This window comes from Mustela erminea, chromosome 18, assembly GCF_009829155.1.
Source record: "Mustela erminea isolate mMusErm1 chromosome 18, mMusErm1.Pri, whole genome shotgun sequence".
NCBI classification, from domain to species: domain Eukaryota; kingdom Metazoa; phylum Chordata; class Mammalia; order Carnivora; family Mustelidae; genus Mustela; species Mustela erminea.
In genome coordinates this window covers 18,773,127-18,799,821 of record NC_045631.1, presented here as the reverse complement: position 1 = coordinate 18,799,821, position 26,695 = coordinate 18,773,127, and the positions used below count along the sequence as shown (strand labels likewise).

The 26,695-nt window shown below is 37.9% G+C and overlaps 1 protein-coding gene and 2 non-coding genes across 11 annotated transcripts in view; all 3 read right to left on the bottom strand.

The window, feature by feature from the left end:
• The window catches only part of SSH2 (slingshot protein phosphatase 2), a 250,754-nt gene that overhangs the window by 31,105 nt on the left and 192,954 nt on the right, over positions 1–26,695 (bottom strand). For 7 of the 9 annotated variants that reach the window (XR_004280439.1, XR_004280441.1, XR_004280440.1 and 4 more), the window contains 6 exons: positions 19,154–19,275; positions 14,251–14,319; positions 13,400–13,465; positions 9,400–9,594; positions 5,606–5,699; positions 5,341–5,469 (listed from right to left, as the gene is read on the bottom strand). Coding sequence is in view for 6 of the 9 variants with exons in the window: in XM_032320093.1 (XP_032175984.1) it covers positions 5,341–5,469; positions 5,606–5,699; positions 9,400–9,594; positions 13,400–13,465; positions 14,251–14,319; positions 19,154–19,275 (675 nt within the window). In the remaining 3 variants the exon portion in view is untranslated. Of the gene's footprint in view, positions 1–5,340; positions 5,470–5,605; positions 5,700–9,399; positions 9,595–11,091; positions 11,527–13,399; positions 13,466–14,250; positions 14,320–19,153; positions 19,276–26,695 lie in introns of those variants that run through there. The other 2 variants (XM_032320097.1, XM_032320096.1) reach the window with 2 other exon arrangements.
• LOC116578612 lies at positions 23,658–23,719 on the bottom strand. The gene has a single exon (XR_004280979.1). It is a non-coding gene; the product is annotated as a small nucleolar RNA U2-30 (small nucleolar RNA).
• On the bottom strand, positions 24,068–24,144 carry LOC116578613. Its single transcript, XR_004280980.1, has one exon. It is a non-coding gene; the product is annotated as a small nucleolar RNA U2-19 (small nucleolar RNA).

Here is a 26,695-nt window from a genome sequence, read left to right as displayed (position 1 = left end):
AATGACCACTTCTAATTATCTAATCCAGGCGTCTTCCATGTCTTAGCCCCATATCTGTCTGATATGGTTCATTACTCTCTCCTTATAGAAACAGATCAGATTGGACAAGTATCTAGCCTCACGCCTGGCATAAAAAAAAGAGTCAACAAATGTTTATTGAATGAATGACCAAATAAGATCAGTAAATTAAGCACTCTAAGAACTGTAAATGTTATGTAAGCATTATCATCACAAGACAAGTGATACATTATTTAATTTGGCTATTGAACTGAGAGATACACATCAAGGATGCTATGAAATTCCATTCAGGAAAAGGACAGTAACTGATGGGCAACTGATCTTTTCTACAGACCTGAGAGCTCAGCTGAGTTGCTTTCAAAAAAATAGGGAGGTTCTGAAGACTCTGTGCTTATTAACCTTTGAAAACAAGCTGCCACACCAAAGAAAGAGGTAAGAACTGTAAAGAACTTCAAGGAGACAGAAGCCAAGCAATAAGGGTTGAGAGGCTAAATGGTAGCCAAGGAAATGTGACCACTTCACCTCTTAATTTAGAAGTCCAAATCCTCTGCGGAACTTTGTCCAGCTAGATGGAAATAACCCTTACATGATGGGATAAGTTCATGGTTTTCATCTACCTGTCCAGAGAAAATTCAACCTGACAATCTGAAATGGCACATACCCAGAAACAAAATAAATGAAAAGCTTTGGCTACTGACTCAGGGAAGTCCATATAACATGACTTGGACTGTGCTTGGGTTCAACCTGAAAGGAAGAACTGCAGTCAACGTGGTGTAATTACTTTTCTGCCCTCAATATAAATACTATGCATATTAGCCCCCGGAGCCCTCCAAAGACTTTTTTTTTTCCCCCTCTCCATGCTTCTCAGGCTTACAATGACACAATTCCATGGGGTTTTTCACTATGTTCTATATAATTATGCAAAGCACATTCAAATCTTACTAAAGTATAAAATGAAATCTTGGGACTATAATACATTTTTAAGTAAGTTCATTTCCATCTTTCACTCTGGTTCCCCTACACTGTGCCATAGCCCAGAGGCCCGAGTGACTAATTTCTTTCTTTCTTTTTAAAATTTTTTATGTAGGCTCCATGCCCAATGTGGAGCTTGAACTCATGACCCTGAGATGAACAGTTGCATGCTCTACTGACAGAGCCAGTTAGGCACCCCCAAATGACTAATTTCTTTTCCAATATTATACTTAGAAATAGCCTTGTGAGGGTCCAATTGCTCCAAGCAAAAGAGAAGAGAGCACATTCATAGCAAATAAGAAGGACTGTATTCAGGTTCCGCTAGGATCAATATAACTCGATATAATCTCCAAGGGCTGGTGCCTTGTCCAAATCTTCTTCAACGTACCATACCTACAGCCACAATACTGTGAGTCACATTATGAAGGCAACCAGGCATAAGAGTTCTGTTAATTTTTCCTTCTGAGAAAAGTTCATGCTACACATCTCCAGCTGATGGACAAAATCATGAATAATTAAAATAGCCCATTTGATTTAAGTCTCATCTATTCACATATCCTTCATTTCTCTGCACCTACAGAAGTAACTACCAATTTGAGGCTTAATTTTTCTTTGAAAAGGAAACATTATTCTGTAATGTAAAAATATTAAAAAAGATGACCATCAGCAATAAAAATTGACTCGTTTTTATTCATGAACAAAATTACTGGCTGTGTCCAATATTCCTGTGTTTCCTAAGAAAGCTGCCTGCCTTTCAGCAAAGGGTCTCTGTTCACATTTGGCTTTTTCTCAGCCAAACTGGACAACCTCCAGGAGAACTGTTGATATTGAGACTTGGTTGGGCAAAGGCTTCCAGCTCAGAGAAGTGGTACACTCTTAAGGGTGTGGAAGAACTTCTTCTGGAAATACCCTGGCTCCCAACCAATCATTCCTCTCTTCTTGCTGCAGATTTTCTTTAAACTATGCTTTATACTTTTCTTCTCCATACCAGCTGGACACCTTTTAAAATAAACATCTCTGTGCACTGCACTGCAGAGCTGAGCATTCTTCTAAAGGGAGGGGAAAAATCCTGCTGCCTCCCTTCACACAATCTGCTTGCACTCCAGGCATGGCAGCTACGCACAAGATGAAATGACTTTGCAGAAAATTAACACCACTGCTTGCAGCTTGAATAAGACCTCTTTTTCCGTGTCAATTGCTAGGAAAGCCAGCAGAGCACAGACTCACAGAGGGAAGAGATAGGGGTTTGGATATAGGATATGGTGGTGCAAACAACGGGGGAAGCCATTGATGAAGAAGTGTTCATGCACTCACTTTGTTGGATAAGAGTTAAATTTCAGAATTCTCCAGTTTGCAAGTTTTTCCCAAATAAGAAAAATATTCACAATGGAAAGAACATATCCATTCTCTAAAAAAGAGAATTATATCTGAAGTGGAGCAGGATTTCCCTTTTTCAAAAATATAGACACACATGTTAAAAAAGTAAGACTGGAATATTATATAACAAAAGGTGTCACTGTTTATCTCTTTTGCTGACAATTAAATGTTACTGTCTTTTGAAACTAAGCTTTCTACAATGAACATGAATTATTTTTGTAATAAATAACCGAACACAGAAGAATATGCCAAGAATCATGCTAAGTGAAATAGGTCAGAGAAAGAAAAATACCATTATCATTTCACTTATAGGTGAAATATAAAAAATCAACAAGTAAAACCGGACTCTATACAGAGAACAAATTGGTGGCTGCCAGAGGAAAGCTGGGTGGGGGGGACTAAGAGTTACAAGCTTCCAGGGGCGCCTGGGTGGCTCAGTGGGTTAAGCCGCTGCCTTCGGCTCAGGTCATGGTCTCAGGGTCCTGGGATCGAGTCCCACATGGGGTTCTCTGCTCAGCGGGGAGCTTGCTTCCCTCTCTCTCTCTGCCTGCCTCTCTGCCTCCTTGTGATCTCTGCCTGTCAAATAAATAAATAAATAAAATCTTAAAAAAAAAAAAAAAAAGAGTTACAAGCTTCCAGTCATAAAATTAGTAAATTACAGAGATGGAAGCGTACAGGATAGGGAATATAGTCAATAATGTTGTGATAACATTGTATGCTGACAGATGGTGACTACACTTACTGTGGTGAGCACTGAGTAATGTATAAAATTGTTGAATCGTTATGTTGCACACCTGGAACTAATATAACATTGTATGTTAATTATGCTTCAATCAAAAAATAAATAGAAAGGAATGGACCTCATGTAGCTCACTAAAAAAATTAAATTGTCTAAGCTTTCTATAATGAACATGAATTATTTTTGTAATAAGTAAAAAAGCCAAGACAGAAGACTATGCCAACAATTATGAAATATTAGGATGGATATACTGGTACAAATACTCAAATTAATTTGTAGTTGATTAGAGACTTATCTGGGGAGAAGCGGACTATTTTTTCTGCTAAGAGTACCACTAAAATTTCTCTCTATGTTCTAAATTATATCATTTCAGGAAAAACAAAGAAGGTAGTTCTTGAGGGGGGTGGTACCAGAGACACAGGGAAGTAATTAAAATTAAACAGATTGAACATTCTGACAGTAACTGTATTTAATATTCATCATGTCCACATCTTTTTGGTGTTAAAATACAAGCTAATGCAAACGTGACTTCCGAGTTTATAGCTCTGATCGTTTTCTAACATGAGCTATTTTTGGCTACAGGCACTTGCCCTTCATAAAAATTAGTCATGTTACACAGACACAGTTGGGGGCAGGGTCCATTTGAATGAGTGACTCATAAGTTTTCTATAGATAACACAAAAAATTCTTTCCAACAATACACCAGCAGGGAATACTTGAACCCTCATGGAGGTAGACGCAAAAGACAACGAAGCCAAGTGCTTTACAAATGGAAAGGTCAATGATAGTTTTGCATTATGATCTACACCCAGAAATGGCAAAACACATTGGTGAAGTTAAAGTAATGGAAAAAAAGTTCCCTTTCCAGCTCACGGCTTTTCATGAGTAATTTCATAGCTATAGAGCGCTATGAATCACTGTGCAAGTACACATACTCGAGACTGTCACAAAGTTAATTCAGGGCACAAGCCTTCAATGGCATGAAATCTGACTGCCTGGTGATACAAACTCTTGAATATTCAGGGGTAAGATGATCCAATTTAGTCAGTTCCTGTGTATTTATTCCTCTTGTTTCCTGTTTCTCAGCTTCTTATCATTTCACAAATGTCCTCACCAGAGAAAGGAAGTGAAATTCAAACCAATCAATTTATTTCCTTGTTAGCATTTTTGGTTCAAGTGTGTGGGAAGTGGAAGCAAAACAAAGTTCTGACATTCCCACTGATTTTAATTATCCTTTTTAACCTTATTCCCACTACCATGTACAGATGGAAACTAAAAAAGTCTTTAATATTTGGGAGAAAAATGGGATTTTAGAAGCTTTCCTAATCCATTAGTTAGAAAGGTGTCCCTGGGCTAATTTCAGGTCACTGAATGTTCGGAAACCATGAAGAACAATTTTAAGTCACTGAACTTTTAGCAAACACAAAAATATCTGGGGGACTCAAAATGTAGCTAGCTATAAAGTTCCAAATGTTTAAAAGTCCAACAGTCTCTCAGTCATAAGTAGTTCCTACCTCCTCTACTCAGATATATAAGACTTAAGGCAAATTTGGCAAATCTGAAAGAATGACCTCAAAGTATCATTCTATTTGTATACACTGTATACAATTATTGCGGAGGTGCCTAGGTGGCTCAGTGGGTTAAGCCTCTGCCTTCCCATTGGGGTCATGATCTCAGGGTCCTGAAATGGAGCTCTGCATTGAGCTCTCTGCTCAGCAGGGAGCCTGTTTCCTCCTTTCTCTCTGCCTGCCTCTCTGCCTACTTGTAATCTCTGTTTGTCAAATAAATAAATAAAATCTTAAAAAAAAAAACAAACTATTGTGAACTGGTCTGTTTTTGACTTTTGACTGTCATGAAGAACAGATGAGATATTTAACAATCCATGGTGGAGGGGAAGGACCTGATTTGTAGCATTTGCCTACTTCCTTGGTGTAAATTTTCCCACTAGTCAATTTTAATCTACCAGCTTGACATCACCAAATGAGGAATAGGGAAGATATGAGCAGAAGCACACCATTATCTAACATTTCCACCATATAATACATGTGAATAACCTAAGAGCACAGATAACAGTTAAATGTAGTAAAAAATTAGGAAGTGATGAGGTTTGAATACTTACTACCTTTGTTTTTAAGTTACATTTAATTTTAAATATACTAAAATTTAACAGTTGCTCCTCCAGAGCTGGTATGGACTAGATTCGGCACAGCACTGTGAGTGGCTCTTAGACTTACCAAGAAAACGTGCTCAAATATCTGGGTAGGGCTATCCATTTGACCAAGGATCACTATCATTTCATTATCTATAAATTCCTTGAATTCTCGTAAGTTGCACACCATTTGCATTTCCAACTCAGTTCGTATCTGAAACAAGGAGGACATGTTTTACTAATCTCTGAAAAGTATCTCTGTGCTTTCAATCACTCACGATTTCTAACCCCATACCTACTGTTATTCCACACTCCTAGCCTTGGAACAAGGAGAACTCAAGGTCTCTTACCTCTTTGGATGTGATATTCTCCAAATCCTTCTGCATCATTATCTCCCTTAATTTGGTTTTAATTAATCTCTCTGTTCGCTCACGTTCAGTTGGTCTGAGGAGAGAAATGGTGATTTTTCTTAGGCAGGAATTTGACTAGGCTAATTCATGTGCCATTTGATTATGCTTCCAAATTGGCAGACCTTCCCTCTATTACTCTCAAACATTGATATTCTGGGGGCATGGCAAAAAAAGCAAAAGCAAAAGAAAAAGAAAAAAAATACTTAAAAAAGTTTCTTTTCACAGTGCATAGAATGTCAATGTGTAGAAATTATTACTTGAAGAGGATGTACATGTCTAAAATCCCTTAAAATATATCCACATGCATCTATGAAGGAATAAAGACAAAAAGCTATACTACTGTGTATACCACTTTAACGCAGAATCACAGCCATACTGTTTCATCAAGTATCCCTGACTACCACTCGTGGAGCTAGAATACCAAGCTGAGTAGAACAGTGGTATAACCCACTGATGGAACTGCGTCTTCAGTAGCTTAATATGCCACTGAATGCTGACCATTTATTACTATCGTTCTAGGAGACAGGAAAGACAAAAGAACGATTTCTGCCTTCTTCATTGAGGCAAATTCACTCCAAAATGGGTTTTTAAGGATTAACTACCCAGAGTACTTTCATCTAAAATGTGTTTCTTTTCATAAAAGCTCTCATAACATCTCTGTGAAACTGTTATCCCTATTTTACAGATAAAGGAAATAAACAGCTGAAAGGTTAAATGACATGCCAAAGATCACATACACTGGCAGGAGAACCAGCATTCTCAGCCCAGCCTAACACTCTACCTGCAGGATTATGTTGCTTCCCTTAATCTTCTGACTCTTAAAAATAAAATTACCCTTGGAACTTTAATAGAAATTAAACTATGAAGTCGACTCTCCAATTACTAGAAAGGTATTGGTTCATTGTAACTGGATGCTTCTCTCTAAAAGCACTATTTCATATTATGCAGAATTTGAGTGAGGCTGACAAAAAGGACTTTCTGTCTCATCTTTCCCTCTTACCTACTCAAGAAAGGTATCTGCTCTGCACCTCCTTATTTGGAGATGGAAATGGACTAAGCCTTCAGGCATCCTGCCTGCCCTTGCTGCCTACCGCCTTATCACTGGCTGCAAAAATAGCTTCAGTAATCTCCAAAGATGGCTGCTCTGACCTCACAACCTTGGGGCTCCCCACCACTTGGGCTCATAGTTTCTCATGAGCCCTGCAGAATACAGATAATGCCTGTGCCTTTTCCCTATCTGCCAAGGCATCCCTGTCTTGACAGGATCTTAATCACGCTCCTCACCATTTTTCCTAGACATAGCTAGTGACAGAAAGTGATACATATCGTTCTTCCAATAAAAAATACTGATAGAAACAAATTTTACCACCCATGTGCACGAGTTAGATTTCCTAGTTAGCAATCTTTCTCTTAATCTTTCACAATACTTCTCTGGGACAGAGTAGTTTGGGAGCAGACACACCTGGGTTTTAATCAGTCCTGCTACTTCCCAGTGGTATGACCCTGAACAAATTTCTTCCCTTCTCTGAGTGGGTTTCCCTTTCTATAAAATTAGGATAAAAATCACATCGCCTCATAATAATCATATCTGCCTCATGAGGTTCTTATGAGGATTAAATGAGGTATCATGTATGAAATGCTTGACATAATATTTGACATACACTGGAGGCACTATACATGTATGTTCCCTCTTCCCCTTCCTTGTATTTCAAAATACACTTTATTTGCAGTAGAGTACTTAAATCCATTTTGGCACAAATTGTCCCTGTATGCTCAGCACTGCGTTTTAGGCTTTTCTAGTCAATTTAGGGAGGAGGAAGAAATGGAAAAAACATTACAATACAAATACACTTTCTTGCTCAATTTCACTAGACAAAAATCTGGAAAATATGTAAAAACACAAAGAAAAACAAAATCACTGAAAATCCCTGCATCAGAGATTATCATTTTATGATATTATTATTTTATGATAATATTATAATATTATGACCTACAGCTTTTCAGTTTTTCTGTGACAGACATTTGGTTAGTAAATGTATCTTAAAATCCGGGTTATATGGTACATACTAAGAGCTAACATTTAATGAGCTTCTACTATGCGCCAGGGACTACTCTTTACATCACTCTTTTTGCTTGGGGATAGAGACAGATTATAGCCAATTTTCTTTCCTTTTCTTTCTTTCTGATGTAATATCCAAATTTTCTTTATCAAAATCGTGAGAAATGAAAAGAAGGGTTTTCTCTGTCTCATGTAAATCTGTTTTAGAATGTCCATTTTTGAGCCAGATGAGACACTCATTTCTTTGATACCCATCAACCATCTATAAAGCATGAACTCAGTAACATTTCCCAAGATTCTGAAAGCCAGACTAATCCTTATCTTTTACTGTGGGATCTTCAAAGGACTAAGGGCTAATGAAAAGGAGGTCTTAGTATCAGTAACACCCCATGCAAAAAGCTTCCACTGCTTTTTTGCTTGCTCTCTTCACACAATTCTTGGAAATTTCACCTTTTTCAGTAAAAATAAGTTTACACTATTATCCAAACTAAGCATTTTCTTAAAAAAAAAACAAAAAACAAACAAACAAAAAAACCCGTGAACTGTTCTGGTATCCATTTAGGAATCTGAAGGTGAAGGTTTGTATGGTCAGATAGTAAGTAGCTACTCTTCTTTCCCATCTATAGAATACCTTGGAAGTGTAGAAAGATCAATTCAGGGAGAAATAAACATCCTGATTAATTTCGAAAATAGTCACATAAATTTCAACACATAGACCTAAAAAGGAAAAAACATCAACTCCACCTCAGGCCTTTATCCAACTCACAGTGAGATTTAATAAAATCTCACTGACAAAGACCCAAAAAGGCAATGGTGGGGCTGAGTCAAAGACTTGAATTATAAATTATTTTTTAGAAATATGTGAATAGAAATCAGTTTAAGGGCGCCTGGGTGGCTCAGTGGGTTAAGCCGCTGCCTTCGGCTCAGGTCATGATCTCAGGGTCCTGGGATCGAGTCCCGCATCGGGCTCTCTGCTCAGCAGGGAGCCTGCTTCCCTCTCTCTCTCTCTCTCTCTCTGCCTGCCTCTCCATCTACTTGTGATATCTCTCTGTCAAATAAATAAATAAAATCTTAAAAAAAAAAAAAAAAAAAAGAAATCAGTTTAAAATTAGCATAGTATCTATCCTAGACAGTCTTTTAAATTGACTGGAAACATCTTGTTTAATTATTGGAAACATCCCTTTAAAAGTTTCAGGGTGCTTGGCTGGCTTAGTCAGTAGAGCATGTGACCCTTGATCTTGGGGTTCTAAGTTTGAGCCCCACATTGGGTGTAGTGATTACTTAAAAATAGAATTTTAAAATGAAACAAAACAAAAAAGCTTCTGTGTCATTAATTTGCTTACCAAATGCTTCTTTCACAGATAATGCAAAGGCAGAATTCAGCCTAACTCCCTTTAAACTCAAATGTCAAATTGGTGGAATCTGAATGGGATTTTATGGTATAGCAATTCTTTACTATGGAGATTCCATTGTGCCCAGGAGTGAAACTCCTTAGGCCTTTGCAGGCAACAGAAAGAATAGGGTTCTTTGTGTGGCAGATGTGTAGTGCAGACATTGACTAATATCACTGGATAAGATTAATTCTCCAAGAGAGAGATTAGGGAGGAACATGTTGCTTACAACCTCCTAGGATATAACAGAGAACACTTCAGTGATCCTGAGTTAGCTGACTTACATGTCTGTGAAGAGAGCTGGAGAGTCAGGCCGGTGGGACTGCACATCCTGCATAGCATTCCATTCATTGACTGATGACTGATCTGAGTTGATGTGGCTCTCGTAATAACTCACCCAGGTGAGAAACAGGCTGCCTGGGTAGTAGTTATGCATTCTGGCTACTTCACAAGCCTTGTGTAAACTCTGTAGTGCAGACCTGAAAGATACGCTTGGAAATGAGCACTGTAGAACTGGAGACATCAAAAAGCCAATAATCCATGTGTACCCAAAACTCTTTCAATTTTTAAATCTTAGAGAATTCGGCCTCTGGAGAATCTATTCCCTGGAATTTAAGGTTCTCTGATTCTGATTATATTACCTATTCATAGCAATTGGCTAGACACTTCTTGCTGATGCATTATTAGGGACGGGGGTAGACAGTGGCAGGAGAACTGACAACCCACTAGTGAAAAATAGGTCTGGGTACCTCTGGAGCTCATGATTCTGTAGTTGAAACCATGCTGTGGGTATGTTGTATCACTACAGAACTAAAGATCTCAACCATTTACTATATAAATATTTGTTTCCCTTGACACAGAATCATCTTACAGTGTATATTTCCTATGATTCTTAGAGGGTCCACTAAGATCACGTAGATAGATGTCCCTAAGCCTTGAGGACATGTCCTTTCATGTCCCAAAAGTACTAATCTAATGACATTTATCATTCTTGCTGCTTTAGTCTCCCAGTCTCCTTAAACCATTTATTCATACACTTGAGCCACTTTCTAAGAATAGCTCTGGTTATACTAATTAAATCTCTGACCATGAACTCAGGAACCCAAGAAGGGTAAACAAAACTGAAAGTACCCCCCCCTTTTTTTTGCTTTTCTTTTTTTTTATTTGAGAAGAACCTTTTTAGTTATATACTTGGGAAAAGCTAAAGCCAGAAATGTTAGGAAATTAGTTACATAAGAGCAAGGATCATTCTACATTTTGTTTATGGATGTATCTCAAGTGCCTATTAAGAATGCCTAGTTCATAGTTGGAGCACAGTCACTATTTGTTAAATGAAATGTCTTATTAGCTAAAAGTTAAAGTCTCTCTCCTACAGGAAGAGGATATTATGAGAGAATTCCATTTACAATCCATTTACATCTTTCTTTGAAAAATACCGTTTAATTCCCGCCCCACAGTAACAAAGGTGATCCATACTAACTTTAGGAAATTTAGGGACCTTAAGTAAAAGGCAGAAATATTCTGTAGTCTGACCATTGAGAAATAACTACTGTTAAAGTTTTAGTAGAGATTTTCCCAGTCTTTTTGTTTATGCATAGATCTTAATAAAGATATGACCATATTCTACATATACATTTTATTTCTTTCTTAAAAAGATTTATTTATTGGGGCGCCTGGGTGGCTCAGTGGGTTAAAGCCTCCGCCTTCGGCTCAGGTCATGATCCCAGGGTCCTGGGATCGAGCCCCGAATTGGGATCTCTGCTCAGCAGGGAGCCTGCTTTCTGCTCTCTCTCTCTGCCTGCCTCTCTGCCTACTTGTGATCTCCATCTGTCAAATAAATAAATAAAATCTTAAAAAAAAAAAAAAAGCTTTTTTAATTTATTTTAGAGAGCGAGAGCAGGGCAGTGGCAGAGGGAGAGAGAGACTCTGAAGCAGACTCCCCACTGGGTGCGGAGACTGACACAGGACTTGATCTCACAACCCTGAGATCATGACCTGAGCCGAAATCAAGAGTTGGACGCCCAAACAACTAAGCTATCCTGGTCTCCCTCTACATACATTTTAAACTTGATTTTAGTTTACATCTTCTTGTCAACATCTATATCAATATTCTTCAACTAGATTGTTTTAACAGTTCCATAATTTAACTAATTCCTGTTTTTCAGATATTTAAATTGTTCTCCATTTTTTTGCTATTATTACAACACTGACAAACATTCTTATAGTTAAAAATTCTGCACATATCCACAATTATTACCTTAGGATAAATTCTCAGAACTAAAATTACTGGGTCAAAAGGGCATGCAAAATGGTAAAGCATATTGGCAAATTATTCTCAAGAAAGGTTGTTCCAGTTTATTCTACCACCAACTGCAAATGACAATGTCTGTTCCTTGAGTCCTTGTCAACCCCGTATAATGTAAATTAAAACATAAGATAATTAGCAATCTGATAATGGAAAAACATTTCAGTCCATTTCTATCAGGGAAACATTTTTCCTTAAAAAAAAAACAAAGTTGCAGATTCTTTTAAGATGCCTTCTATTACTCAAAGTGAACTAAATTCTCAGAGAAGTTTATCAAATTCTCAGAGAATTCTCTGTGAATTTCAGTTTCATTACATAGATTTAAAGGTAAGGTCCAGCTAAGTGCAATGTAGAGGATAGTCAGTGCATGTTGTCTTCAGCCGGGAAAACTGCTTCAAAAGCATATACCACATGTGTCTGGGGCAAGATCCCTAAAATACACTCAAGGCTTAGCTACCTCAGATACTTCAGCTGCATACAGGAGTTGGAGGCTATAGTAACTACCTTCCTGTGAAGGAAACACCTGGTCTAAATGCCACTTTGATCCATAGATCATCTTTTTTCCTGTGACTTTAAGTTCACTGCTTTCCAGATGGTACCCCCCAAAGTTTATTCTGAATTAGCTAAGCTAACAGAAGTAGGACTAGTCAGTTTGCTTTGGAACATCAAAGATTGAACCAGTTTATTACTTGAATTTTCCTTCATTGTCTTAAGAATTAAGAAGATGCTTTGTACTCTTCCTCAAAATGTAACAGAAAACACTGTCATTTATGGGACTTAGGCTGTTTGGTTTTACTTGGTACCTGGGAATAGACATGTCAGTTACCTTTAAAGGAGCCTTAGTCAAGGAAGGTAAAAGTTTTCCCTGAGAAAACTTTTATTTATCTGTGGAATGTGCCCTAAATCTAAAAATCTGGTTTAAACACATGACCTGTAACTCTTCCCACCTCAATTACTGTATGAAATGGTAAGATTCTTAAGTTCAGTTGACTCTGTTTTATGAGGCACCCACCTCAAGCCTATCAAGGCTATTATTCAAGGGCAAATGAGCTCCCTGGAGTCTCTTTTTCAGGCTCCTTTATTTCCTGTTTGGCTTTTGTTCTGTCCATTCTGCTCCTCATGAGGACTTCTACTACAGAACAGGCAACTGAATGAGAAACTGAAATTCAAATCCTTAATTCAGGGATAGACTCTGAATCTTAGAGTCACACCATTCCCCAGTTATATTAAATCATTTTTCTAGATAATTTAGAGTAAGAGAATAAGAGTCTATTCTGCCTAAATGGAAAAGATGCTCTCAGGCCTGGTATGTAACCTCTCCAAAACTTTAGCTTTCTCATCACTGATAAGGAGCTAATAATATTATTTTGAGGGAGTTGGTGTAATGATTAGATATAATCCATGTAATGCACAATATCTGACACATAGTTAAGTAGCCACAAAGTGTTAGCACACCAGCTCATGATTATTAATATCTACAATGTTTAGGCTTTATTTGCATTATGCAGTCTTGCAAACAGTCATCAGCAATTTTAACGAAAACTTATCTATCAATAATATCCCTGATTACCCTAAGAAATTGAACACTAATGCACTGTAGTAGTGTGATGTTCTAGATTTGGCTCTAGACTGGGGCTACCTTAGTCAATGTGTCCCTATAAAATTGTTCCAGCCAGCAATTGATTCATTAATATCTTCCAGAGTCTAAGAACACCTCTGAATCTCACTTGTTCACCAAGGCTTAAGGTCTTCCACTATGATAATTTGAAATAATTTGAACTCCTAGGACATCTTTAACTATGAAGGCCACACAAACAGATCACACAAAATCTTAAAAATATAAACAGGTCATACAGCATTTTCATAGAGAACTGTACTATTTCAAATACTACTACTACTCACAAAATATTGCCCCAATAATATATTTAAAACTTTCATAGGAAAAAAACCTTTCATAGAGACATTAAAAGTCCTCTTACCACATTGCCTGTACAGATACAGGTTTGAATATGTGCACTCTGTTATCCGTTGATACACTGAACCCACTAAGGAAAAAAAAAAAAAAAAGAATGAGATAAAAAATCCACAAATGAGAGTAGGTTACTTCAGTTCTGAGTTTTCAAGGTTATTTCTCAGACTAGCAACTGCTGGCTCAATAGAAGAAATAATCAGACACTTCAAGCAGAAGTTAAGAGTATAGGGCTTGACTGAAAAGCTTCAACAAATTGTCTGATTTTATCTACCAAGCAAAATGAATGGACTCCCACACTGGAGTTAGGGAATTATATAGTTTCCCAGCTGTAGTTGCAGACAAACTGTTCTGCTATATATTTCTGTTTGGAAGTCTTGTGGGTTCTTAGCAAACCTGACCCTGGTTTTATAAACTGGAGCAAACATCTTGGTCTCTTGGGGACACATTCTAAAAACACCAGGAGGTGGGGGTGGAGGGTCACTGGAAGGAATTGGCACAAGAAAGGGGTTATACTGTAGGCTGACAGCTGGCAGAGGCGGCACGAGGTTATTTGAAACAGAACATATCATCCTCTGGGAGAGCATTGCAACAGTCCCACATGCTCAGATTAAAGAGTGAGCCAACAAACTAGTTTTTCTTTGTCTGGATTCTTACCGTAGTCAGCCTAGAAGAAGAGAAGTGAGAGGCCCTGGCAAGTCGTATTTTTAACTCCACTTTACAAAACAAGACTCACTGAGTTGCTGACATGACAGTTTACTTGGGCACAATGGGCCTCCCACTGAGCTTAATGAATGGGCACTAAGATGGAACCCCACCCTTTGGCCTTTTATAAGGAGAATAAAAAGGGAAAGCTCTTACCCATCACCATCCAAATGAATTAGGGTATCACTCCAGAGAGGCAGGACTAAGCCCATGGTACAAGTGCTACTGCAAGAGAAGAAATAGTCCAAAGGTTAATTCCTGCTATTGTAGGAAGCAGTTTTTGATTAACTCTTTCAGCACAAAGAAAAAGCCCTAAACTTTAAATTCTGGCATGTTAGAATGAAGGAATTTCTATCATATAACTATCAGTCTAATGCATGTGCTCTGTAGCTGTATCAGACAGGTGGTTAGTCAGGTCCTTATGCAATTAATAAAGAAAACTTACTGACTGAGCTCCTTGTATTGCTATCTCAAAAATGGCCACTGTCTAAAAAATCCAGGTGATTGCTACTGACTTGTGATTGGCAGGTTTCACCCCAAAGTCACAGCATCCTACTCAACTCCAAAAATAATTTCTAATGCCAAGAACTATTGCTGGTTGCTGAAGACCTCTGAGGTTTATGTATATTTATTGAACACCAATTGGGAAATAGTGTCTCTATCACACCACCCCTCTGGACAACTGTAATCTACCCCAGACCCCTGCCACTTTCTCTCCTTAAGGCTGCCATTGACCATTTTCCCTTTCCACTCAGTCTTCCAGGCTCTGACACCCTCTCCTTGCCAATGTATCCAGAAAAGCAGCATTGTATAGTAGAAGGAACCTCAGACATGGGAGGTAGAACAGCAAAGTATGGTTGAGTGCACAGGCTCTGGAATCAGATGGGCTCTGGAACCTGGGTTCGGGCACTAACTATATAATTTTAGGCAAAGTATTTAATTGCTTTGTGCTCCAGTTTCCCTATCTATAAACCGAATAAGGGGGCGCCTGAATGGCTCAGTGGGTTAAAGCCTCTGCCTTCAGCTCAGGTTGTGATCCCAGGGTTCTGGGATCAAGACCCGCATCAGGCTCTCTCTGCTCAGTGGGGAGCCTGCTTCCTCCTCTCTCTCTGCCTGTCTAAAAAAAAAAAAAAAAGTCTTAAAACTGAATAAGGGGCTCTTGGGTGGCACAGTTGTTTAGCCTCTGCCTTCAGCTCAGGTTATGATCCTAGGGTCCTGGGATCAAGCCCCGCATCAGGCTCCCTCTGGGCAGGAAGTCTGCTTCTTTCTCTCCCACTCTCCCTGCTTGTGTTCCCTCTCTGGCTGTATCTCTCTGTCAAATAAATAAAACCTTTAAAAAAAATACTATCTTGACTGGAATGTTTCTGAAGATTAAATTACGTAACACAGTAAGAAATGTATATAACAGAACCAAACATATAATAACTACCACTTATTGGGCAGTTATACTTCGTCAAAATATCTGGATTTGATCCTCTTCACTATTTCAATTCCTTTTGAAAAGTTATTTACCCTCTCTCATCCTTAATTTCTTCATCTTAAAACGCAGTTAACAAAACCACTTTCATAGGGATATCATAAATATTTTAAAGTGAAACAATACATATGAATGTGTTGTCATTTAAAACAAATGTTGAATATGAATTTTTAGTGAATGAGTGCTCTAATACAACTAGAACTGACTTGGGGAACGGGGAGGGGGAGGGACATCATGAAAATGCATTGAAAACAGCATGAGGGGGGCGCCTGGGTGGCTCAGTGGATTAAGCTGCTGCTCAGGTCATGATCCCAGGGTCCTGGGATTCAGCCCCGCATCAGGCTCTCTGCTCTGAGGGAAGCCTGCTTCCTCCTCTCCCTCTGCCTGCCTTTCGCCGACTTGAGATCTCTGTCTGTCAAATAAATAAATAAAATAAATCTTTAAAAAAGAAAGAAAGAAAAGAAAACAGCATGAGGAATATCAAGCTTTTGCTACTGGAGTCACTGCAGGGCTAACGAAGGCTGTTCCCTAGGTGGGCTGTGTCTAATGCTTTGCACTGTACTCGCCGGCCTGTGTTACTCAACATCGAACACTGTGTGTTCCACCAGAGAGTCCAGAACTCAAGAGAATCAAATCAAGATTGCAACACGTTATCCACATTGGAAGGCTGGGCCTGAATTCCAGATGCAGAGCTATCATGCAAGAATCCAAGAGGAAGGAAGACAGCTCCACCACTATTTTTGTTGAGTACATGAGGTAAGCACAAGGAAAACTTGTTTCGAAGATGGCTTCCCAAAGTGGAGTTGGGTTATTTTCAGAGTAGTTCCTTTTACTTCCTTTCCTTTCCTTTCTTTCTTCCTTTTTTTTAAAGTGTGTGCTTAGCCAGGTTCCTAGCAACAAGTATAGTTTGGGTATAAATATGAAGGGTTTATAGCCTGGTGACGAATCTTGAAATTAAGTAACTACAGAAGAGAATACAGACGGTCCAAAAGAATGTGATCTGTGAGCTTGTGATCAGATCCCAGTTCAAGCTGACAAGTGACAGCAATATACAGGAACCATACATCACATGTTCAGCTTATACTCAGGTCAGGCTTCTTTATATTGAGTAGCTTTTTCACACAACAGGAAAAAGAGGCCTGAATTAGGCACACCTATAATTTTTATCTAATTTACCTTGAGCTTCTTGAGATTTTTCTCCTTTAAAGTATAGGTACTTATTTTAGTAGAGACTCATCCCAGACAACAAATATTTATTGAGCACCTATACGTACCAGACATTTCAAGGTGTTGGGGGTACAAAGAAAAATTATAAAGCACCACCACAAAAATATTATTTTATGATTTGAAATATATTCAGTGCAATTTGTGCAGTGAAATATATTCAGTGCAATACCAAGGTTACATTGTATATTTAAAAATTTATTACTCAAAATATAACACAATACTAAAAAATTATTATTGAAATATAACACAATACTTAAAAATATTATAAAAAGGCTAAATGAACTTATGTACCATATCTTGATAACTATTTGGGAAGAAACGTCATAAACAATCTGGGTTCTACTTTGGCTTAGTACTGTTTTGAAACATCAACTTTTTATATTCTCAGATATAAAATGATACAAACCCCTTCAAAAACAGTTGAGCTAGAAATGATACTAGATTATGTGAGTGCCAGTATTCTGGTGAGGGCAGCACTTTTCTTAACTGTCCAAGGAGCTCATTCACAGAAGATCGATGGGAATTCATAATACCAAGTTCACCAAACAGAATGGAAGCTAGTTTCTATAGCTTTTCACATCACATTTTTGTCTTTCATAAAATAAAATTTTCATTTGTTAGATATGATTCAGGCAGGACCATTACCGAAGACAGAAACAGTTCACTGAGGATAAATTATTGAGCACCCATATTAGTAAACATTCTTTATGATTTCTGGGAATGTTTACAACAAAGAGAAAGAGATAAGAGTACACATCTGATTTCTTATACACTGGGTCAGAAGAATCTGAAGTTGTTGCTTTGTATCTCTAGGGGAAGGCTCAAGTGAAGTTTCCAAGCAGTCCCTGTTCCTGTTTTATGGGGTTTCCAAGGGAGGGGTCAGGAAAAACCAAAGGAAATAGGATATAGAGTAGCACTGTCCAACTGAACTTTCTGCAATGATGGAAATGTTCTATATATGTACTGTCCATTAATGTAGCCATGAGTCCCATATAGCTAGAGTACTTGAAATGTGGTTAGTTGTGATTGAGGAACTGAAATTTAAATTTTGTTTAATTTTAACTTCTTTAAATAGTCACCATGTGGTGTTACTGAATGGGACAGCGTAGATCTAAAGAGATAAAAATGTAAATCAGAGGCCTTAAAATACTAATGAATATAGGCAAGATAGGTGCTCTTAAGGGATAAATGCTTACTGAAAGGTCTATTGCTTAGCCAACACCAGAGGTTAAATCCATGCAGGAGAAAACCTAAATATGGTTTACAAGCATACAATATGCAATTTCAGAGCATACAATTAAAGGCTGTAAGAGTTATACAAGGTAACAACTCTGGCCTTGTGATCCTTGTGAAACCACAAATAATTTTCAGGTTGACTATACAAGCTTAGGTAAACACTTGTTTGGGAAACCTAATGACAGTGTGATTCTTTTCCTCCCAACATCATGACAATTAGAATCAGTCCTAGTCTCTTCTTTGTGGTTAAATTCTCCCAGACCTGGGTCACACTGCTAGCTACTACTCCACAGTTCCATTCTAGTTTCAAATCAGGAAGTCAAATGCTTTGAGACATCTGGCAGGATTTCCTGCAGCTTATTATTTAGAGTGCAAAGATCTGCTTAGCCACATTCCACAGTCTTCCCAAGGTTTCTCCAGAAGAAGTGGGAAAATAAAAAAGGAGAGCAATAAACTTTAGGCACACAAAAGAGCCAGGTTCTGAGTGTGGTATGATACCCTTAATTATAGGATGCAAAGTGCTGCTAAAGCCAAAGGTGCAGGAGTATAAAAGGTTCTGTTCTGAGTTAAAAAAATCAATTCCCTCCCACCCCGCCCTTTTAACTCAGAAGAAGGAAAAAGGAAGCAAAACATTTGGTAAAAGCCAAGGTGTAAGGCCATGAATAAATGCAAGAGATTAGAGCTAAAGTGGGCTCTCTTTGAACCCAAAATCTACTGGTACACTATCACAAAGGGTACGTGCCCTAGAATCAGCAAAGTGAATTATTACTGCTTAAAATAAAGTTAACTACAAAGATAAGGCAGCTTTTTATTTCTGGAGATATAAGTTTAAATCATTTATATTTAAACAATTTAAATCATTTATATTCATTACCATCTAAGGATGAGAGGAAGGTAAGGAATAGTGATAAATTAGGAACCAAAGACATTCATTGATCATTTTCATCTTTCAAGACTGTATGACTAAGATACAGTCTTGTGTCTTACTTGTGCTCCCTGGTTTTAGGCATTGAACTTTAAGAGTAGAATAGCATAACATGTTTTTGTAGTAATTCAAAAGGCAACTGGAATAGTTATTTAAAAAGGAGTTTTCTCATCCTTCCTTTTGTGGTACCATACCTGTCATTAGAAGAGAAATCCATTCCCAGGACGATGCTTTCTTCAGTGTCTTGTCTACCATTGGTTGAAACCACTACCATATAGCGTGTTCTGTTCTGGTAAGTACTTTCTAGTCTTACAGCCTGGAAGTTAAAAGACAACAGATGTATTAGGAAATGTAGAAGGTCAGCTTTAGATCATTCGACCTCTTTTTACATCAGCGTCTTAAAGCATGCTCAGGAAGACTTAAATTCTAATTCCATCTCATGTATTAACCATGAAGCCTTCAGTAAGTTACTAAATTAATTAGAGGGAGATACAATAATACCTATCCCAATGGATTATAAGAATCATATGAAATAGTGTATGTTTACATAGCACAGTGGTTGTCATATAGTAAAAGTTCAACAAATATTGGCTACTAGCATAATTTATAATAATAGCAACTACCAGGGCATTTTTTTTTTTTAAAGATTTTATTTATGAATTTGACAGAGAAAGACACAGCAAGAGAGAGAGCACAAGTAGGGGAAGTGGGAGAGGGAGAAGCAGGCTTCCTGCTGAGCAAGGAGCCTGATGTGGGGCTCGATCCCAAAACCCCGGGATCACAACTCGAGCCAAAGGCAGAAGATTGAGATCTGAGCCACCCAGGTGCCCCCTGACAGCAATTTCTAATTGGTATTCTTTCAGTGCTTCTCACAGTCTCCTCTCCCTCAATTCTGTCACTAATCCCAAAGTAGCCAGGCGAAGAGAAAAAGAGACGCAGTCACACAGCTTAAGTGAGCCATTTAGCAAGGCAGAGGTGAGACTGTTGTGGCTATCTTTTTGTTTCTATTCTGATACTCCTAGGAAAAGCTAGGGAAGCACAAAAAGTACAATTGGCTACATTAAAGCTTGTTTCTAATAGAAGCTGATAAAACAAGAATGTAATGCTGACCATTCTGATTTCAAGTACACACATAGAGAGCTGTATTACTAACTTTATGTTCCATAAAGTAATGGAGCATTTCAAACCAAATTCATTTGTGAGACTCTAAGAAATACTAATATTAAATGGATGAAGGTCTAACCCTAGTGGGATGGGCTAAATGAACATTATGGATACAGCTATGGATAGCAGTAAATGCACATAAGGAGGAATGGAAGAGAGCATGGACTCTCTGATTCTAGGAATTAAATTAAAATATTAATCAGGCATGCCTGGGTGGCTCAGTGGGTTAAAGCCTCTGCCTTTGGCTCAGGTCATGATCCCAGGGTCCTGGGATCGAGCCCCACATCGGGCTCTCTGCTCAGCAGGGAGCCTGCTTCCTCCTCTCTCTCTCTGCCTGCCTCTGAGCCTACTTGTGATCTCTGTCTGTCAAATAAATAAATAAAATCTTAAAAAAAAATAAAAAAATAAAATATTAATCAGAAACCCAGTGCAAGTGAACTAGAATTTTTAAAAATTATTTTTATTATCATATAATGTATTATTTGCCCCAGGGGTACAGGTCTGTGAATCAACAGGCTTACACATTTCACAGCACTCACCATAGCACATACTGAACTAGAATTTTTTATAATCAAATCTCAGATATTATTACATATCTAAACTTGGGCTTGCCTCAACAAGCTCTGAGCTAACTGTTCAGTTTCCTGAATATGTTAGAGGCTCTTTTATTCTCTGTCAAGGCTCAAATACAATGGAATTGGAACGGCTGAACTCTGCTCCTGATAATTTATATACAGCTTCTACACCAAATAGTGGCAACTGGTTGGCTAAGCTAAAACTGATAAAAGGAAAAAAGAAATAACCTCCACATATATTACCCATCATACAAGTTATTAGGCTAAGTTAGCAGGTGGGCAGCAAGCATTTCTTTGGGATATTCAGGGTAAACACTAGTTGTCTCTTTTTAAAAAGTGAGGTGTTAATTTACTCATAATATCAAGAGCATGTCAAACATTGTATCTTCCTTTGCTTATTAATATCATCATAATTTCAGACCCCAAACCTAATGGGAAAGGCCCCAGTCATTTACACTGATTTAGGACTGAGTAATAAGTGCACCTTGGATTTCTTAAATTCCAAGCTTCTTATATTGAAGCAAGGCACTTAGAGGCCCTGGGACTTGATCATGGACCTCTAGAAAGTAAACTTGGTAATTGCTAATTCTTTTTTTCTTTCTTTTTAGGATCTTATTATTTTTTTTTTTAAGATTTTATTTATTTATTTGACAGACAGAGATCACAAGTAGGCAGAGAGGCAGGCAGAGAGAGAGGAGGAAGCGGCTCCCTGCTGAGCAGAGAGCCCGATGTGGGGCTCGATCCCAGGACTCTGGGATCATGACCTGAGCTGAAGGCAGAGGCTTTAACCCACTGAGCCACCCAGGCGCCCCTAGGATCTTATTTTTAAGTAGTCTTTACATCCAGAGTAGGGCTTCAATTTCCAACCCTGAGATAAAGGGTTTCATGCTTTACCAATGGAGTCAGCTAGGTGCCTCAATTAATCCTTACTAAAAGGAAGTGGAGCTTTAATCAGGGGGTCAAAAGTTATGACAGTAATCCTCAACACCTATATCCTAAAGAAGGTTGAGATGAAATTTCTTTTTTTTTTAAAAGATTTTATTTTATTTTATTTATTTGACAGACAGAGATCACAAGTAGTCAGAGAGGCAGGCAGAGAGAGAGGTGGAAGCAGGTTCCCTGCTAAGCAGAGAGCCCGATGTAGGGCTCGATCCCAGGACCCTGGAATCATGACCTGAGCCGAAGGCAGAGGCTTTAAACCACTGAGCCACCCAGGCGCCCCGAGATGAAATTTCTTGTAGAAAAAACTCTGCAGGGGCACCTGGGTGGCTCAGTCGATTAGCCTTCCACTTAGGTCAGCATCCTGGCCTCCTGGGATCAAGTCCTGCATGGGGCTTCCTACTCAGCAGGGAGTGCTCTGCACCTCCCCTGCTCATGTGCACTCTCTCTCTCTCATTCTCTCTCTCATGCTCTCTCTCTCAATCTCTCTCTCTCTCAAAAAAAAAAAAAAAATCTTTAAAAGAAAGAGGGGAGGGAAGGAAGGAAGAACGAATAAACAAATGAACAAATTCAGCAACGCTGAGGATGGGCCTGAGGTTTCAAATTTTCTTTAAGGCTTCAAGATTCAAGGTTATGAAATTAAAATTTTAAGAGCCATAACATAAAGAAAAACCTAGCACCCACCTGGGTTAGAGGTTTATCTCATATTCTTCCGCTAGGAAGAAGACTGATAAAATCTAATAATCTAATTTAATTCATGAAGTTAATCAGAGAAATGTAATTTAAAATGGCAGTTTGTACATAATACCCTAATATTAGAATTGGCAGCAATTCCAGTGTTTCCTCAGTCTCCAAATTTTGGAGAATTTGGAATAGATGACTGAAATAAGATAATAATTCAGGTGTCTCTGACTAACTCCAGTTCTCACTGAAAAGGATACCAATGAAGTTTATTCTACTTATCCAGCCAAAATAATATTTTGAATTTTGAAGCTTCGCAACAATAGCAACTGAGAAAATTATTCCAATTTCGAATGCTTAATTACAAGTGTCAGGTAGACTCCACTCAGCAATCTAAGGACTGAGAGGTCTGAGAAGTCAGATGCCTCTGCTTTATTTCTGGTAAGAACCCAACCTGTTTGCAAAGCTCATCTACTAAAGAATGATGTTAAAACTTCTACCAGGGGCACCTGGGTGCCTCAGTGGGTTGAAGCCTCTGCCTTCACCACAGGTCATGATCCCAGGGTCCTGGGATTGAGCCCCGCATCAGGCTCTCTGCTCAGTGGGGAGCCTGCTCCCTACCCTACCCCTGCCTGCCTCTCTGCCTACTTGTGATCTCTGTCAAATAAATAAATAAAATCTTAAAACAAAAAACACACAAAGCTTTTCTCAGTAACTAATTTAGATGCTTATAATCTGATTACAAGTAGTCCACAAGCACCGCCTGATAAAATAACTTCTGTCCTCAGCATCATCCAACATCAAGAAATCCTACTCCTTAAGCTTACACTGCACCTTTGCCTTTAATTTCTTTTCACCAAGTCTTACATCATGCTACTGCATGCAATGTTTATCCTTAAGGAAGCCACATTACAAAGTCCCAATGTCTAGACAGGCAGCTCACCCCATCCATCAGAGAGAAAGGTTTCAAAAGTATGTAAATATTAAATTCTAGCCAAAAGAACAAAGCAAAGTCATTATCTAAAATTAAAACAGACTTCAGATGTGACACTAATAAACTAAAGAACACTGTTTTCAAAAGCAATAGAGCTTGAGGGAGTCTCAGGATTCTATTTTTTTTTTTTTTTTTTTTGGTTTATCTCTATGATATTCTTAAGTTAAAAAAAATCTCTGGATTATATTCTGCGTAACCATTAAAAACAGATTTACTTGTTGACATGGAAAGATATTCAAAATAAAGTGTGAAGAAAGCTGGTTATAAGTCAGCATTTATATTTTTATCTCATTCTTGTTTAAAAAAAAAAAGGTGCTGACATATACTCTTTTCTTCACTCAATTCTGAGCTCAGTAGAAACCTTCATAGTTATAAAGGACAGTAGTAAAACCTTTTCATCATTGTTCAAAACTGATTAGCCTTTCATATGCACACATTTCTTCCAATTTCATTCATTCACAGGCAAGTCCTCAGTTATCCACTTTTTGAAAACACACAAACACCCCTCCTCACCCCCTAGACATAGGTCTTATTGTTTTAAGGATTTTATTTATTTATTTGAGAGAGAGCATGAGTTGGGGGAGAAACAGAGGGAAAAGGACAAGCAGACTCCACACTGAGTGTGGAGCCTGATGCAGGGCTCAATCCTGTAACCTGGAGATCACAACCCTAGCCGAAATAAAGAGTCAGCTGCTTAAACAGTGAGCCACCCAAGGCTCCCCAAGTCTTGTTTTAAATAATTTTATACTTTTGCTTCTCAGAAATACAGAGATCAATCAGGGAGACTAGTAGGTCTTCTGATACTCAAATTTGGCTATTTTAATCACTGATCCACTTCAGTAAGAGCAGAGGTCAGAATATCTGACATACCCTTATACACACACACGCACATACACATGCACACAGGAAAGACTGGAAGGATGCTTATCCAAATTGCTAAGAATGATTTTCTCAGAATATAGGATATAAAGTGATTTTTACTTTCTTCCTTACACCTTCCTGTATTGTAGGATTTTAAAAAATGTTATATTTAGAAAAAATACTCATTTTCACTTTGGGAAAACATCAACGTACCATAAAAAAACAAAGCCAAAAAAGCCCTTATTTTCTTAAACTCTCCTGCAAAGTACTCAAAAAACATCTCCTTGTATCTTTTCAGCACCTTAACGCTAATTAGGAATATAAAAGTTACTTCAAATGTTAGGAAAATTTTTTTTTTATATCCCAGTCTTTTTTTTTTTTTATTAAATGGGTCTTTGGTAATGTGCAAGAGTAACTAAAAAACCATGGTCTTCATTTTGCCAGCTACTTTCCTAAGTACTGAACTTAATGCTTGTATTAAGTATTAATGCGTGTATTTGGAATGCAAAGCTTCCCTAGAGGAAAAAATGGTTTAGTCTTATTTTCAATGCTAAAGCAAAATGTGGGATTTGGTGCCACTATCTGTTGTTGGGTTATTAAAAAAATAAGGGCAGGACTTTCAGTTGACTATCAAACTTTTAACCTTATGTACAGGCCCCAGGATGAGAATTTCAGCATTCCAAATTTAACTCAAAACAAAAGGCCTTGCTTTGAGTCTACAAATGCTCCTTTCAGTTAGAAAAGTGCTAATTTGTCCAAAGTCACACAATGTATTCACTCATTTTCTTGAAGATGACTCACTCAATAATCTGAAACATAATGACTATGTGTTTGTAACAATTCAAAACAACTGTAAAATGGCTTGTCATTTAAACTGAATTAATTCAGAGGCATCAGTTACATTTTCTGAATTTATATTTTATAAATGTAAAGCAGTTGAAGTTGCATATTTTAGCAGGGCAAGAAAAAAAGTTAATTGCCAACTCTGCCTTCCCGAACTGCTTCTTTAATGCTCTCCTGTGGTTAAAATTATTTTAATGTTTAGAAGTGCCATCTAAATTCCAGAAGGTTATCAAGGAGAAAAAGATAAAGTGATGACAGACCTTGACTTGAACTCTACAAAACCACACAATTTTGGGGAAACTATATACATGGATCTGACAGACATCAAGTGTGCGCAAGTGACCATTACTATGGGTTTTAGAGCAGGGGTTCTCAAAGCACGACTCCTGGATCAGCAGCATCAACATGGATGGAAAACTTGTTAAAAATGCAAATAATTACTACCTCCCCCTCCCCAAATCAAACACTGTGGGTGGAATCCAGCAAAGGGTGGGGGGAGTTCAACAAAGCTCTGCAGGTGATTCTGATGTACTCTAAGGTTTGAGTATCCCTGTGTGAGAATGTGAATGCTTTAAGAACTGTACACCACCTTTGTTCACTTACAAAGAAGTGTTTAAGATAGACATATATAAAAGTATAGACAAGATTTACATAAATGTATGATGTGATTCTCAAATTAGGATTTAAAATAATTATGTTAGGATTTCTTATTTCATGTTCTTTAAATTTCAAATTTCACTCAACAAAAATTTGTGGCCATTTTAAGATGATGATAGAGGCAGCATTTGAGAGGAAAAAAATGACAGAATTTGAACCCAGAATGATTAAGTGAATGAAAAATCAGTTAATTACCACAGAATTCAGAGACCTGATCAATTTTTTACAGTCATTCTTGTATTCTACTTATTATTTCTCTTCCTGTGCAGAGCATAGAGATCAACCATTTGAATTTAACATGCCGACAGAAACCCAGTTTCCAAATTACCACCCCAACCTAGAAGAGCCGATCACCACATGGTTAGATGACTGCAATAACTACCTAGCACATCTCCATGACTTAAGGTGGTTTCTTCCTCCCCACTATTCTGTATTAGCTTCTGAAGAATCTCTTGCTCTTTTTTTTTTTCTTTTCTTTCTTTCTTTTTTAGTAATCTCTATACCCAATGTGGGCCTCAAACTCACAATGCAGAGATACTCTACTCTACTGACTGAGCAAGCCAGGTGCCCCTCTCTTAAATACTGTAGCTATTCCACATAATTCATTGCTCCAAACCTTGTAATGTTTCACACTACTGCTTACTTAACAGGTAGAGGTACTACCTCCAACTATTAATAATATAGAGGGTCAGATAGGGAATATAAATGAGTATAGTAGGCCATATGACTATTAAATGGGTAGAAATGCTCTTCACTTTTCATAAAGAAACATACTCATACCATCTTTGTTTTCCTATTTTAATTAAATGTTCTACTATAAGAAAAGTAACAGTGAAAAAATGATGACAAATGGAGACACTTGGCTTTAGAGGCTAGGAGACAATAGAATATATGCAGATTATGGTAAGTTAAGAACCCAGGCCATACCCATGCCTGCCCCTTTGGATCTAGCAAGTTTTATCAGGCGAGCATAAGGTCCCAGTGTTGCCGGAGTTTTAGATTTTTGAAGACAAGCTCCAAGT